Raw genomic sequence first — 15,550 nt, 5'->3', positions numbered from 1 at the left:
AAGGAGGGGGCTTTGTAGAAAACGAAGCGTTTGAGAGAGGCGGGGCATAGAGGACCTACAATAATGTACAGTATTTGAAAAATAATGTGTTTTTTGAACATTAAAGCATGTCAACATATTCTGTTACACCAAATACACAAAATAATGATCTTTAAAAAAGCATCATATGACCCCTTTAATGCACCATATGTAGTATTCAGCTGGTCATGGGATCTCAGCATGTTGGACCCCATGAGGCAACCCACTTTATGTAAAATAAAACAGCTTTTATTAGTCTACTTTTATGATTGGAGTCTGATTACATTTTTAAAAATTACTATTCATTTTTGTTTTATGTAAAACCATTTTGTTTTATATCTGTTGCCACATCTTGTTAAATTTCTTTTGGTAAAGCCAGAACAACATGAACAATAGGTTGTGCCAGTACCCGCTCCATCCTATAGGTGGCAGTGATGAATGACGACAGTATAGCAGCTGTCATTTACAAGGCAGAGAGAACTAGAAGTGCGAATCGACGAGGGTATTGTTGACATATCCCGGGAGCCCTATAAAAGTTTTCAACAGTGCTATGGCAGTATTGTCGGTAGCTTCAAATGCAAGTTTTCAGCCGGACAGTTGAAAACACTGAACCGCCAGATTACTGTGCACTTCGGTTGATTTTGTGGAAGTGGCTGTGAGTACACTTTCGGCTTTTCTGGGTTGGGACAAGACAGCATACGAGGTCATTGATCGCAACAACTCGTTTTTCAGAACAGTTAGACTGTTTTCAGTTATTGCTACCATTTGCTGTTATTTCATGTATGTGGGTATTACGCTGATTATTATTATAATTTTTTTTAAATAATGTACTTTGAGAGTGGTACACATTTGTCCACTGTAGACCAGCATGTTTTTAGGGTTGTAAAGAAAACAAATGGCAACTAGGAAAGCATATGTCCTTTATAACAATTAATTTACGACATGTATTACGAACTTGTAAAATAACATGCTATAATAATTTACTGTCTCTCCCTGAAAATATTGCTGATTGTATCCGTATCTGAACCATACACAACCCCCAACCACACATGCACGTACACACGTCCTTTTAGTGTACGTGCAGTTTACTGCATGTCCATTTTGCTCTAATTCCACAAAATATAGACAGTGGAGATAAAAATAAGTCTTAGAAGTATGCACAATATTATTATTATTTTTATCAGTTTTATTTTTGTAATATTTATATACATAGGAAGATATTCTTGTTAAAACAATCTTATTTTTTATATACATTTTATTTATTTATTTTTTTGTTTGTTTGTGCAATCAAGATTTCTAATACAGAAGAAGCAAACATGAATACATTCTCTTCACTCATTCAAAGTAAATAAATGTGTCTGGTTTAGGTTATCAGTATGACTCGCGATATCATTGTTGGAGATGAGCTGCCCGACTGGGTCGGGGCAAAAGAGTTTTATCAGAAGTATGATCCCAAAGAGGTGATTGGAAGGTGTGTGTTTTTTTTTTTTTTGATTCAGCAAGTGTTTTGATGTGATTTATTGAGATGTCTTGTAACTGAACTGTCCCCTGTGCAGAGGTGTGAGCAGTGTGGTGCGCAGATGTGTACACAAACACACGGGGCAGGAGTTTGCGGTGAAGATCATTGAGATCACTGCAGAGAAAATGACAGAACAGCAGTTAGAGGAGGTGAAAAGTTCCACACTGAAGGAGATCCATGTGCTCAATGTGGTGAAGGGCCACCCGTCCATCAGTGAGTCTGAATTTTACTGCTAATGTTTGAACATCAGTTGAAACCTTTCTGAGTAGTAACTGACCTTATTTGTGCTCATTTTTCAGTTACACTTATTGATTCTTATGAATCAACAACCTTCATATTTTTGGTATTTGACCTGTAAGTATATATATATATTATATTATGTTATATTGTTATACGCTACCTTTGAAAGGTTTGGGGTCAGTACGAATTTTTTATTTTTTATTTTTTTGAAGGAAATTGATAATTTTATTCAGAAAGGATGCATTAAATTGTTCAAAAATGACAATTATAATTAATAATATAATATTATAATTATAATAATAATAATAATTATAATTATATTATATATTTGTTTGTATTTAAAATAAATGTCGATCTTTATTGTTTATTAATCAAAGAATCCTGAAATTTTTTTTATCATGTTTTCTTCAAACATTTCAACATTGATAATAATAAAAAATCTTACTTGAGCAGCAAATCAGCATATTAGAATGATTTCTGAAGGAGCATGTGACACTGAAGTAATGGCTGCTGAAAATTCAGCTTTGCCATCATAGGAATAAATTACATTTTAAAATATATTAAACTAGAAAACAGTTCTTTTAAATTGTAATAATATTTAACTTAATGTTTTATTGTATTTTTGACCAAATAACTGCAGCTTTGGTGAGCATAAGAGACTTCTTTTACTTTAACGTATCTTAGCGACCCCCAACTTTTAAACCGTACTGTATATGTTGTAATTTCACACACAACTTTTTGTACAGCATGAGGAGAGGGGAGCTATTTGATTACTTGACTGAAAAAGTGACTCTCAGTGAAAAGGAAACCAGGTGAGATCTTGCTTTAAGTTTCTATTGTAGCAAATTGTTCTCCCCATACCATTATTGGCCGCAAATATTTCCTGCAAATCTCTTCTCGCTTTTAGGAGTATGATGCGTGCTCTTCTGGAGGCTGTCCAATATCTACACTCACTAAATATTGTACATCGTGATCTCAAACCTGAAAATATTCTGCTAGACGACCAGGGACACATTAAACTTTCTGACTTTGGCTTTTCAGTCCAGCTGGGGCCTGATGAAAAACTAAGAGGTGAAAAAAAATCAACCCTGTCCTTCCACAGTGGCAAATCAAAGCAGATTTTCAGATTTGTTTTTTATTTTTTTTATTAAAAACATACATTGTTTGTAACACTGGTCTTTTTCCATTTCCCTTGTTAGAGTTGTGTGGAACACCAGGATATCTGGCACCAGAGATTCTGAAGTGCTCCATGGATGAGACACACGAGGGATATGGGAAAGAGGTTGACCTGTGAGTAAATAAGCTGAGTTTTGCTATTAAACCTTATTAAACCTTTCTTTGTGTCACAAAAGAAAGTTGGTTCATCGTTTTGCTCCATGTTTTCCCACAGGTGGGCTTGTGGTGTGATCATGTTCACGCTTCTTGCTGGGTCTCCACCATTCTGGCATCGTAAACAGCTGCTGATGCTGAGAGTGATCATGGAAGGCCGGTACCAGTTTAGCTCTCCAGAGTGGGATGACCGGTCTGACACCGTCAAAGACTTGGTGAGATTCTCTTAGCATTCTCTCAGCCTATAGCATATACAGGCTACCTGCTAATATTAAGAAATGTATCCATATGTGTATTCCCTTAAACTCCCTTAGATCTCAAGGCTTTTAGTGGTGGAACCCACTCTTCGCCTCACAGCCGAGCAAGCTTTAGCTCATCCTTTCTTCCGTCAGTACCAAAAGGAGGAAGTGCGGCTCTTTAGCCCCAGGAAGACATTTAAGGTGTGTGTGTGTGTGTGTCTGTGCGCGCGTTTTTTTGACATATGAGGACACAAAGAAATTTGTATAATGACATGGGTATGACATAGGGAATACAAGGAGAAGGTGACTTGTGAGGACATTACCCCATGTCCCCATTTTTCAAAACGCTTATAAATCATACAGAGTGAGTTTTTTTGAGAAAGTAAAAATGCACAAAGTTTCCTGTAAGGGGTAGGGTTAGGTGTACAGAGTGAGTTTTTTTGAGAAAAAAAAAATGCACAAAGTTTCCTGTAAGGGGTAGGGTTAGGTGTAGGGTTGGTGTAGGGCAATAGCACATACAGTTTGTACAGTATAAAAACCATTACGCTTATAAAATATCCCCACAGTTCACAAAAACAAACCTGTGTGTGTGTGTGTGTGTGTTTGTGTGTTTTATTTATATACACTACCATTCAAAAGTTTGGGTTTGTGGATTCTGTGCTCAAGAATCATTTTTTATTATTACCAATGTTAAAAAATATATTTTTGTGAATTAAAAAATGAATACAAAGTTTAAAAGAACAAACATTTGTTTGAAATAGAAATCTTTTGTAACATTCTAAATGTCTTTACTGTCACTTTTGAACAATTTAATGCACTTTTGCTGAATAAAAGTATTAATTTCTTTAAAAAATAATTTATACTGACCCCAAACTTTTTGATGATAAGTGTATGTTTAATGACAGGCCATTATTCTAAAGTGTTACCAAATCATTTCCACTTGTCTTTACAGGTTTTTCTAAATTACTGAAAAAAATTATTTTAAAAAACATTTTCTTAACTTGACTTGGTTTTTGTGTTTTTTGTAGACAACAGTCATAAAATTATAATTCCAGCTGTAATTAAAAACTGTTCTTTGCATTTTCAGGCCCTGATCTTGACCGTGCTAGCTTGTATACGAATGCAGTGCCGCTACTACCGAGCCAGACCATTAACAAAGGAGCTCCTAGCAAGAGACCCTTATTCCATCCGCGGTGTGCGCAAGCTGATCGATGGCTGTGCTTTCCGCATATATGGACACTGGGTCAAGAAAGGGGAGCAACAGAACCGAGCTGCTCTATTCCAGAACACAGCTAAAATCATTCTACTGGGCCTTGAAGACCTTGAAAACTAAAGGTCATATTTTTGTTTCTGAAGATATTCCTCGTCTGTCTATTTACAGTTGTATTGTTTTTGTCTTTCTTTTTTTTTAAGTTAGGGACTGATAGCCTGCCTGTCCAAAAGGTGCACAAAACACAAATAGTTATAGATTATCTTTAAAAGAGGGATGGCGCTTTTTGATTTTAACAACATGCCATGTGACCTCATTTTAACCACTCACTGTGGATTTTATGTTTTTAAAATGTAAGTTTTATCACAAATATATTGGTGGTATCATCTGATATTGCTTATTATATGGACCAGCTTGATATGAAGAGATAAGTAAAAAAAAAAAAATGACTCGGATTTACAATTACCTAACGGAGCTTGTCTCCTGTTCAGGCTCTCAAGCCTTTGATTGTTTTTGACACAAAGCAGATTGTATTTGAATTTATTATCATTCTTATGCTTCGAAAACAATTCCAGGATGTTGAAGACTAAACCATAAATGGACAAGGAACATTTAACAATGTGGAGTGGACTTTAAGACTTTCAATACAAAGGATAACATACTTGAAACATAGCATTACAGTTGTGTAACCCTACTGAGAGTTGTTTTGAAATCCATACAAAATTGTGTGTACAGGTTTTATTCATTTTTATTTTTGAAATATGTTTTACCACTTGTTGATTTTTATCACAGTTGACTAGACATTATCCATTCATCATGAAGGTACTGTACTAATTCTAAACAGGTACACATATATGAATAATATATGCAATTACTGTATTTTGTGTGTTTTTGCTTTTGAAATTAGTGGTTTCCAAAAGTAAAGACGTGGGGCATATTTTCTTACTTCTTAACTTTTATGTTGGTCTCCAGTTTACTAATGGCATCATTAAGCTGATCAGCACTGTCCTGGAGCCGTTGCTGTAGCTGAGAGGTCAAACACATCACTTCATCCCTTACTTCCTTTTGAACTATGGTCCTAAGCTCAGAATTTAGAGAAGACCCTTGTGGGAAAAAAAACATAGTTATTTTATTTGTTGTATGTAGTGAGTATTACATATTAGAGCATGCAGTCTGGCATAAATAATATGTAATCGCTGTTTTAAAAATCTGGTCCACTTGTCTTTACAGTTTTCTAAATTACTCAAATAAATTCTAAAAAAAAAAAAACAGCAAAACATTTTTTTTTTTGCCTGAATGTCTTTGTGTCTTGTGGACAATAGCATTCATGTATAATTTGACTCCACTAATTTTATTGAAATTTTCTATTTGTAATTATTTTATATATTAAATTCTCTCCCTGTTAGATGTTTTAAAAACAAAAAAAATATATAAAAATATATTTTCTTTTATAATAATTTGTCAAACAGGAGTTGAAATGGATGATCTTATACATTGATTTGTACTAACAAATATAGATCTTTAGAGCTGATGGCTTGTGCATGCTTGCTAGTTTGTTTTTGGAGCTGTCATATTTACGTAAAGAATTCAATTAAACCTTTTGACAAGCTGTAATATATTAAGTACCTTGTTTGAGACTCTCTGTCTCTGTGGTCTTCATTTCTAGTGCAGCACTTTGTTGAACTTCTCCATCCTTTTCTGTCTCCCTCTCAGTTTGTCTTTCACCATCTGCAACACTTTCTTTGAACAACAATTGTATATGGTTTCAGTTCTCAGTTGTATGCTAAAGATATATTTTATTTTATCAGGTGTGCATTACTGTACCAGATTGGGAAGTTTCCTCTACATTTGTGTTCTCAAGTATTCCAATATATGACAAGGATATATCCAACTGTACCTTTACCATGCATGAGAAAGAGGTCATAAAGTTAACACAACATTCCTGTTAACATAAATTAGAAATTAATACTTAAATTGCATACAGTATTTGGCCTGACCAATTCAAAGCCTCATACATACCTCTGGGGTAAAAATGCATTTGTATAAAAAATAATGTCTCATATATGTGTTGATGAAATAGAACAAAATTTGTGTCACTTGCTCCGAGCTGAAAAGGTCAGTACTGAAAGGAGGCCTCTGTGTTTAATGGGGGAAAGAACAAAAAGAGGATTGAGTACAAAACCTTTAGCTATGTGTGGTTTCTAAAACGTATGTCTAAGCAGACATTAGATCTACACTACTGTTCAAAAGTTTGGGGTTTGTACAATTTTTTTTATGTTCCTGAAAGACGTCTTTCATGCTTTTGTTTGTTTTAAAATACAGTAAAAACAGCAATATTGTGAAATACTATTACAATAAAAAATGTTTTCTATTTTAATAGATTTTAAAATGTATGCCATATGATGGCAAAACTGAATTTTACTTCAGTCTTCAGTGTTCTGATTTGGTGCCCAAAAAACATTTCTTATTATTATTATTGATGATAAAAATGGTTGTTTGGCTTAATGTATTTAACATATTTTATCTAATAATATGTTTATATTTAACATATTTATTGATGAATAGAAAGAACAGTGTTTATTTGAAACAAAATTTTGTGTAACATTATAAACATTTGATCAATTTGATCAAAATGTGTCCTTGCTGAATAGATGTATTAGTGTCTTGCAAACAAAATCTTACTGACCCCAGATTTTTGAACAGTAGTGTATGTACATACCCTGACTGAATGGCAAAGCAGAAGTTCACTGCAATAGGTCATACAGTGATCTGTGTTATTGAGGGGTGTTTCTGAAAAGTTGACAAGAAAGAATGTTTATATTTTCTTGTATAAAATTATATCGATACAGTTAACTCTTTATTAACACGAGTACTATGGGTGCATCACCTGTGTTAAACTGATGTACAGTTTTGATAATGGAGATGAGTACAGACGTCTGTTCCCTGTTAAAATGTTGCTCTTTGCAGAACAGCACTAGATTGGTGTACAACTCAAGTAGTACTCTCCGCTTTGGCTGAGCTGCATCAGAAGCCAATAATGCACGGCACAAAATCCTAGAGGAGAAGCAGACTGCATTCATGTAATACCTGCAATGTTCTGAACCTCATGCATCAATTATTATTAGAGCCATTCCACAGCACCTTTTCATCTTTGTAAATATGACAAAATGAATGTGCTTGTTATGTATTTCAGGGTCGCATTGCTATAAAAGGGTCTAACAGATTTTTAGAAATGTGTTTTGGTCTAGCTTAGACATTTATACTAATTCATTATAATTTGGTTATTCAGTTGCAGGGAAATTAGCAGGTTGCTTAATAATATACAAATAAAGAGTTAAAGTTTTATTAACCCACTGCTTAGTAAGGGATTGAACGTTTAAAAGATTTAAAGAGGGTGTCTGTGTTTAACTGTTGAATTTTATAATGTCACTAATTGATGTATTATATAACATGATAGACTATTTAAAACTAACAGATTAGGATGGAATGTTTAAAATAATAATAACACAAATACTCATTTAATATACCTTTGTTAGGCAACATAAAGTTTACAATATAAAGGTAAACCTTTCGATCTCTGGTATGGAATTGATCTTCTCAATCTCTTCCATATCACTGTTTTTCAGATCTGTCCTAGAAAGGCAATCAACAAGAGTTTAAGGGTATTTGTGTCTGAATATGTTCAAACTGAACTGGATTTTGTTTGGGACCTACCATAACAGCACTCGTGCCCTTGGAGGCTGGGGAACCTAAAAAGAATTAACAAAAAATGATAAAATATTCTTGAAATTACTATTTATCACTGATCTCTAGATGTATAGCGTTTACGCTAATGTTCTCGAATGGCTTCATTTCTCTCCCTGGCAGTCTCTGAAAACGGCTCTATAAAATATTGATCTAAACCACCTGTATGTGTTGCATCGTATCCTAGCAACTGATTTTTTTTTTCTTTTCTGAAAAACATCCACCAACCACTGATAAGCGCCCAGAAAACTTCACACGAGGGTGCACGCTATGGTTTTTTGTTTTTTTTTTAGATTAAATTAAACAATAAAAAAATAGGAATAAAATGTAATTATTGTCTTTATTACATGTGTTTTCTACGAATCAAGGAAAAAATTCATTTTAAGGAAAACGTTTGAAAACTTTTATTTTCACCCTGCGATTTAGGGGAAGTGACGTAATGTATCAGACCAGCACGAAAGAGTGCACAACAATCAAGTTATTCAAATCGCTCAATCGAGCAAATACATCTGTGATTACAACAAATGTCCAAAAAGGTATGAGTGCTACAAACAAAAACGTTTCAACCATAGACTGTATAAAAACAGGTCTATACACGCTCACTTTTATTTTGATAGACAATACTTTTTCCTGTAGTGTCAGTGTTCACACATTCTACTGTTCTTCCTGGTTTCCGGCCGAAGTGGAGGTTTGTTTGTGGGTGCAAAGAAAATCACTAAAACAAACATATTTTAATACACATTTGTAACAGTGAGGTTGCTAAAACGTTGTCGTATTGCTTATGACATATAGTTATAACACACTGTAATTTGTACTATAAAAAGGCCTATGTTTTGACGGTTGTAGCTCGCTTGCTATGCTTTACCTAGCATTGAAGCTAACCTCACTTAAAGCGCCGTGGTTGCTTGAAATTAATGAAGAAAATAATATTTTATTCTAAAAAATATGTGATAGGATTCAAATGACTGTTAAAGCGTCTTTTATTGTTTGTTTCATTATAAAAAAAAACTCAAATAAATAAAAATGAGATCGTCGTCGTTAGCCAGCATTGATATATCAGAAAGTCTCAAATTCGTGAGTTAAGTGACAGTTGTTTCTGTTTAAATCATATCATTATCGTTCACCATTTAGTTATGTTAAGGGAGAACAGATTAATATCTTGACTATGTAAAGGCAATTTTAGGCCACTTCGGTGAATATTATATATGCAAAATCTCTTTACAGTGTCTTGTTTGATAATATTAGTACTGATCGTCTTACTTAAAGTGATAGTGAATCCCAAAATGAAATGTTCAATCATGTACTCACCCTCATGTTATTCCTAATAACATGCTTTTCTGTAGAACACAAAAGGAAATGTTGTGTTTAGAAGTGGCAATGTCAGCCATCATTTACTTTAAACTGCATCGTTTTTTCCACACAATGAAATTATTACTGAGGCTGTCATTGTGCCTAACACCTCTGTTTGTGTTCCACAAAAGAGTAAGTCACACAGGTTTGGAACAACATGAGCGTGAGTAAATGATGACAGATTTAAAAGGTTTAATAATGCTATCTATCTGCCTATAATTTGTCTGTGATTAAGGTCTTAATGATATAAAAGTAATATGTTTAAAGTTGAGTTTAACACTACGTGAATTTTGTAGGGAAGCATGTCTGCCACAGGGGGTGGGAAGCGCCCCTCAGGAGGGGATAGTCCACCTGACCCTCCTGAAAAAAAGCTGAAGAAAGAGGAGAAGACTACCACTACGCTCATCGAGCCCATCCGCATTGGAGGAGTTTCTTCTACGGTTCGTTTAATGTTGCTATCATGACTTTTTTCTATCACTTTTGATCAATTAATTGCATCCTTGCTGAATAAAAGTATTAATTTCTTTTAAAAACAAATTTTAGAGTCCCCAAACTTGTCAACGTTAGTATTTCTGTCACAATCTTGAAAACCTTTGTAGACTAGATTGACTTCTCCACATTTTCTGTTGAAGCTTCTATAATTTTGCCCCATATTGTCTTTTGCAGGAGGAGATGGACATGAAGGTTATTCAGTTCAAGAACAAGAAGCTCTGCGAACGGCTTGAACAGAGGCAGGCTTTGGAGGATGAGTTAAGGGAGAAGATTGAGAAGCTGGAGAAGAGGCAGGCAACTGATGACACCACCCTGCTTATCGTCAACCGCTGCTGGACTCAGGTTCGCCACTATTCTATTGCTTTAGCACATAAAATGAGTAGCAAAACAAGCATATTTGAACTCTCTGTTCTCACAGCTTGAGGAAAATATCCATGAACTGCTCCAACGCGTGGAGCCTAAGGATGCCCCGGCACCAGTCCAGACCCCTGCCACCCCTCCTGTTCTAGACTTCCCTGTTCTTGCTGCAGCCCCATCATCTGCTCCTGAACCTTCTGCTCCTTTGCCAGCTCCAATAGAAGGTGAGGATGGCCTCCCCCAGCCTCCACTTTCAGCTGAGGCGGTGGAAGAAAAAAAGCAACAACCAGTGCAAGAAAAGGAACAGACGCAGGAGCAAGAGCAGCAACAGCAGCTTCCTGACTCTGAGGAGAAGCCGGCTGATGAAGCAATGGAGGATGGAATTCCCGGTAAACATGCAAGGAGTTAGACTCCAATACACTATGTACATATATATCTACAAATATGTAAAATAAAGCATTTTTAGAATTGTACAAAAGGTTGTTTACATGCTAAAAATTAAACTGTCAGTCAAACAACAAAAGCATGCTGTAGATTGAGTACAACAGGGTTTTTATATCATGTTGATATTTATAGTTTATTTAGTTATCCTATTAACCCTGTAAAGCCTACTGTTTCATATTGATATGCACTTTTTCAAAACCTCTAAATTATCAACATTATCAAAACTTGTTGAAAAAACAGTTGCACTCAATCTACTGCATGCTTCTGTTGTCTGATTGATAATTTATTATTTTTTTAGCAAGTAAAAGGCCTTTTTACAATTCTAAAAATGTCCTCTTTCAGGTCATGGTAGATGCGTCTTTTTGCTGTGAAATTTGTACTATTACTATTACTATTTTTTATGAACTAAACATTAGAATAACTTTTATATTGTTAGTAATATTTCAGGATGAAATTAGAATTCCATCTTATCTTTTTATGTCTGCAACAAATTGCATGTTTTTGCTCAGGGTCTCTGAATAAAATTGAGGTGTCTTTTTTTCCTCCTTGACCTTGAGTATGAATTCTTTATCCTCATATTATCATATTTTATAAGCCATAAAAAATCCTAACGTATCAAATCTGATACTAAAGAAACAACACGTGCAAATTATTTTAGATTTGAAGAAATTATTAGATTTTTCTGATTAGTATTTCACATTTCAGTCTTTACAGCAGGGGTCACCAAACTTAGTCCTAGAGGGCCGGTGTCCTGGAGAGTTTAGTTCAAACCCTAATCAAACGCACCTGAACCAGCTAATCAAGGTCTTACTAGGTATACTTGAAACTTCCAGGCAGGTGTGTTGAGGCAAGTTGGAGCTAAACTCTGCAGGACACCGACCCTCCAGGACCGTGTTTGGTGACTCCTGCTTTGCAGGTTTAATAAAGGATCAAAATTAAAATGTAAAACATTAATACATCTTGTGTCTGTTAGCTGCTAGGCCATACAGAACCTGTTCATAGCAGCTTTTACAATTCACATTCATACTGTTTTTGGTCTTCTTTTTTTTTAAGCCCCTCCACCACCTCTCAGCGAGAGTGCAAAGGCTTTCCTGGCCACTCTGGATAACAGCAGTGAGGAGGAGCTCACACTGCAGCTACAGGACAGGATGCAGTTCAGCAAGGGTGCTGTGGCCTGCATGGTCTGCATATTTGACCGTCTGCATACCACCATTGATGAGCTGTGTACCCGAGTGCAGTCAGCTGGTAAAATAAGAATGAATTTTGTGTGATTCTCAAAGCACAAACTGTTTATTATAGAAAAAAGCATCTCTAAATGTTTTAGTTTGATCACTGTGAACAAACACTACACTAAACTTTTGCACTTTGTTCTTATCAGTTTGTGAGGATGACAGTCAGCGAGAGACACAAACCACAAACCGCACACTTCTAGAGGAACATAATCGACTGCAAGATCTTGCTTACTCCCTTCAAGGGAAACACCACAAAATGTCATTGGAGGTATCTGTTTACTTAGTTTTGTTTGACCTTATTCTATTTATATTTATTAAATGTTACACTACTGTTCAAAAGTTTGGGATCAGTGTTTTAAAGAAATTAAAAAGTTTCAGCAAGGACACATTAAATTGATTAAAAGTAAAGGCTTTGTTACAGTAACATTCTGTTTCAAATAAGTGGTGTTTTTGTTTCAACTTTCTATTCATCAAAGACTCCTGAAAAAAAAATGTATCATGGTTTCCATAAAAATATTGCACTGTACTATTTTCAGCATTGAATCATACTAAGAAATGTTTATTTGAATGACTTGTGAACGATCATGTGACTCTAAGGACTGGAGTAATTGCTTGGTGAGCATATGAGACTTTTAAAATCATTAAAAAACCTTACCAATCCCAAACATTTGAATGGGAGTTTATATAAAAACCTTTTTTTAAGCATCAGTATAAAACTGCCTATCACAGTTTGAAAGATGTGTATCTTGTACCCTGAGCTGTACTTAAGACCAGTCTTTGCTTCCACAGTATAATGAACTGATTGACAAAGTTACAAGTTCAGAGACTAAAGTGTCTGAGATGGAAACAGCTGTGGAGGATCTGCAGTGGGACATTGAAAAACTTCGTAAGAGAGAGCAGAAGCTGAATAAACACCTAGCAGAAGCTCTGGAGCAGGTCAGCTTTGCCTTCGTCTCGGAAATAAAACATATATTTTCAGTTTTCATGCAATGTATTTCTTTTGCAATTCATCATCATCATAGTAATTATGTGTTGTTTGCATGTCTATCAATACTTCCTTTAAGAAAGGAAATTGTACTGCAGGATTTTATACTACAAATATTGTCATTTACTGTAGACACAGTGAACCAGAGAAACATACAAGCAAAACATACAGTAATTTGATACAATATTATAATGCAGTGATGTTAATCTGTTTGTGGTTTGAATATGGGGAGTATTAATAACATTTTCTTTAAGTATTTTTTTTTTGTGTTGATTTCTTGAATGTGTATTCATTTTTTTTTTTTCCCAAATCAGCTTAATACCGGTTACCATGCCACTGGCAGTTCAGGTGGATTACCAGGTGGTCAAATCACACTAAGTATACAGAAGGTAAAGTGTGAAACGGCGGTATTTTAGTATTATCTGTATGCTACTATAGTATTTATTAATATTTTGAATTAGCTTTTTTTTTTCATTCTTCTTTTAAAGTAATTTTATGTGCTATTTGTCATTTTTGTTAGCTTTTAGTTTTAAGTATTTAGCTTTCATTTAATTTTAAGTTTTAGGTTTAGTAATTGTAGTACTTAAGCTTAGTTCAGTTAGTTGCCAAGGCAATATTTTTCATTTCCATTTAATATTTTAAAGTACTTCAAAAATAGTTACCTAAAACAATTTTTAAAAATTTCTATATGTAGTTTTACAAAAATATTTGTTTATTGGAATGATGTAGACCTGATTCCAATCTTTCATTGTACATCAGTTTGTCCAATATGTCTTACTCTACTCTCAGTTTGAGTCTCTGAATGCCGAACTGGAGCAGAACCAGGAACTTGCCAACAGCCGCATGGCAGAGCTTGAGAAACTGCAGCAAGAGCTACAGGAAGCTGTTCGGGAGAGCGAGAAATTAAAGGTGTTAGAGTTTACTGAGAGTACAACATCATCTCAAACTTCCCAGTAATGACCCCATTGCATTATTTGATGAGAATAGTTTTCTTTCGTGTCTCAACGTATTTCCTGTTGAAGCAGGAAGCTGGGTGAGGGCATATCAAAGGGATTTTATTTTTCATGACGCATTACCTGACCTCTGTATCTCTTTGTAGATGGATCTGAGGAATATACCAGAGGATGTGTTAAAGGAGACGCCAGAGTACAAGTGCCTCCAATCACAGTTCTCTCTGCTGTACAATGAGTCTCTAAGTGTGAAGACCCAGCTGGATGAAGCCAGAGCTCTGCTGCTTACAGCCAAAAACGCTCACCTGCGGCAGATAGAGCACATGGAAGTAAGATAGATGACAGGACAGAAATTATTGCTTATAGTTATATCTGAGTATGTTTTTCTGAGTGTTTGAATGTCATTCTCTCTGTTTGTAGAGTGATGAGTTGTCTCTTCAGAAAAAGTTACGCACTGAGGTCATCCAGCTAGAGGACACGCTGGCCCAGGTGCGCAAGGAATATGAAATGCTACGGATCGAGTTTGAACAGAATCTTGCAGCCAATGAGCAAGCAGGTAGCATCACGCATACAAGTTATTTTATTTTATCCGTTTTGGTTGTCATGCCCTTAGGGTTAGGTGGGATTCCTTAGTGGTGAATTTTCCCAAGGCCCATTTCTTTTACAGTAACCATGGCTGCAGCAAGGAAATCTGTGGGGGTGGTGTATCCTGTCATCACTTCTCTTCTTCATTGTTTTGGCTGGGGTTTACGTTTTACTAAGCATCATAAACCAAGACGTTTGCCACTGTTATTTGAATGACTATAAGCATCACTATCTCTCTCTTGGCTTTTTCTTTAAATATTTCCCCTCTCATTCACTTCAGGCCCAATAAACAGAGAAATGAGACATTTAATCAGCAGTCTTCAAAACCATAATCATCAGCTGAAAGGTGACGTGCAGAGATATAAGAGGAAACTTCGTGAGACACAGATGGAAATAAACAAGGTATTGCTAATGCTGGTCTCCATTGACAGTTTTTTGATTTCCCACGATAACAGAAATTTAAGATGGAAACATTCGATCACAATGATTACATACATGCAGTGCACAGCATAAATGAGTACACCCCCTCTAAAACTTAACAAATTCAGCAATTACTCTTTACTTAGAAGACATGTTAGGGTTCTTTGGAGATGTAATGTTCCAACAAGCCTGCTTGATCAATTACCAAAGAAGAATGCCAAAATTATTCAGCAAAATAAGATTTTCTTATCAAACTGATAAAATGTTGTGTTGCAAAAATGAGTACACCCTCCTGAAAGTTACTAAATAAAAAATTTTAAAAAGTGTATAGGTTTAAGGCTATTTTTGATCAACAGGTAAGTATATTGAACCAAAACTTTTAAAGACAAGTAATTTCCTGACAATTAAAAGTGTTATATAGCCCACTGAATCATAC

The 15,550-nt window shown here is 35.2% G+C and overlaps 3 protein-coding genes across 6 annotated transcripts in view; 2 read left to right on the top strand and 1 right to left on the bottom strand.

The window, feature by feature from the left end:
• phkg2 (phosphorylase kinase, gamma 2 (testis)) overlaps positions 1 to 5,364 on the top strand; it is a 12,031-nt gene extending 6,667 nt beyond the window's left edge. The window contains exons 1-10 of one of the 2 annotated variants that reach the window (XM_016557166.1): positions 180 to 673; positions 1,386 to 1,489; positions 1,575 to 1,750; positions 1,837 to 1,891; positions 2,524 to 2,589; positions 2,685 to 2,848; positions 2,977 to 3,067; positions 3,168 to 3,321; positions 3,421 to 3,546; positions 4,433 to 5,364. In XM_016557166.1, coding sequence (XP_016412652.1) covers positions 1,395 to 1,489; positions 1,575 to 1,750; positions 1,837 to 1,891; positions 2,524 to 2,589; positions 2,685 to 2,848; positions 2,977 to 3,067; positions 3,168 to 3,321; positions 3,421 to 3,546; positions 4,433 to 4,678 — 1,173 coding nt within the window. In that variant the 5' untranslated portion in view covers positions 180 to 673; positions 1,386 to 1,394 and the 3' untranslated portion in view covers positions 4,679 to 5,364. Of the gene's footprint in view, positions 1 to 179; positions 674 to 1,385; positions 1,490 to 1,574; positions 1,751 to 1,836; positions 1,892 to 2,523; positions 2,590 to 2,684; positions 2,849 to 2,976; positions 3,068 to 3,167; positions 3,322 to 3,420; positions 3,547 to 4,432 lie in introns of those variants that run through there. The other variant, XM_016557165.1, reaches the window with a different exon arrangement.
• Positions 5,365 to 5,457: 93 nt separating this feature from the next.
• On the bottom strand, positions 5,458 to 8,808 carry LOC107743779 (coiled-coil domain-containing protein 189-like). Its single transcript, XM_016557182.1, has 10 exons — positions 8,801 to 8,808; positions 8,384 to 8,435; positions 8,270 to 8,304; positions 8,123 to 8,188; positions 7,443 to 7,609; positions 7,275 to 7,345; positions 6,575 to 6,691; positions 6,380 to 6,452; positions 6,182 to 6,295; positions 5,458 to 5,658 (listed from the first exon to the last, which is right to left on the bottom strand). Exons 1-10 carry the CDS (start codon positions 8,806 to 8,808, stop codon positions 5,498 to 5,500), a joined length of 864 nt encoding a protein of 287 aa, XP_016412668.1. The 3' UTR covers positions 5,458 to 5,497.
• LOC107743762 (E3 ubiquitin-protein ligase BRE1B-like) overlaps positions 8,734 to 15,550 on the top strand; it is a 16,633-nt gene continuing 9,816 nt past the window's right edge. The window contains exons 1-12 of one of the 3 annotated variants that reach the window (XM_016557161.1): positions 8,734 to 8,835; positions 9,946 to 10,089; positions 10,316 to 10,483; positions 10,560 to 10,887; positions 11,996 to 12,187; positions 12,321 to 12,442; positions 12,964 to 13,110; positions 13,474 to 13,548; positions 13,949 to 14,068; positions 14,259 to 14,438; positions 14,530 to 14,665; positions 14,975 to 15,096. In XM_016557161.1, the coding sequence (XP_016412647.1) occupies positions 8,824 to 8,835; positions 9,946 to 10,089; positions 10,316 to 10,483; positions 10,560 to 10,887; positions 11,996 to 12,187; positions 12,321 to 12,442; positions 12,964 to 13,110; positions 13,474 to 13,548; positions 13,949 to 14,068; positions 14,259 to 14,438; positions 14,530 to 14,665; positions 14,975 to 15,096 (1,746 nt within the window). In that variant the 5' untranslated portion in view covers positions 8,734 to 8,823. Of the gene's footprint in view, positions 8,836 to 8,920; positions 8,996 to 9,945; positions 10,090 to 10,315; positions 10,484 to 10,559; positions 10,888 to 11,995; positions 12,188 to 12,320; positions 12,443 to 12,963; positions 13,111 to 13,473; positions 13,549 to 13,948; positions 14,069 to 14,258; positions 14,439 to 14,529; positions 14,666 to 14,974; positions 15,097 to 15,550 lie in introns of those variants that run through there. The other 2 variants (XM_016557162.1, XM_016557163.1) reach the window with 2 other exon arrangements.

The sequence above is a fragment of the Sinocyclocheilus rhinocerous genome, unplaced genomic scaffold (genome assembly GCF_001515625.1).
Source record: "Sinocyclocheilus rhinocerous isolate Xijiao unplaced genomic scaffold, SAMN03320098_v1.1 scaffold497, whole genome shotgun sequence".
NCBI lineage: Eukaryota > Metazoa > Chordata > Actinopteri > Cypriniformes > Cyprinidae > Sinocyclocheilus > Sinocyclocheilus rhinocerous.
This window is presented reverse-complemented; position numbering and strand designations above follow the sequence as displayed.

Coding starts and splice junctions, on each gene's coding strand:
- LOC107743779 (XM_016557182.1), bottom strand. Junction 7,346..7,442: donor TGTACATCAGTTTAACACAG/GTGATGCACCCA, acceptor TCAACTTTTCAG/AAACACCCCTCAATAACACA. Junction 6,296..6,379: donor AGAGGAAACTTCCCAATCTG/GTACAGTAATGC, acceptor TGTTGTTCAAAG/AAAGTGTTGCAGATGGTGAA.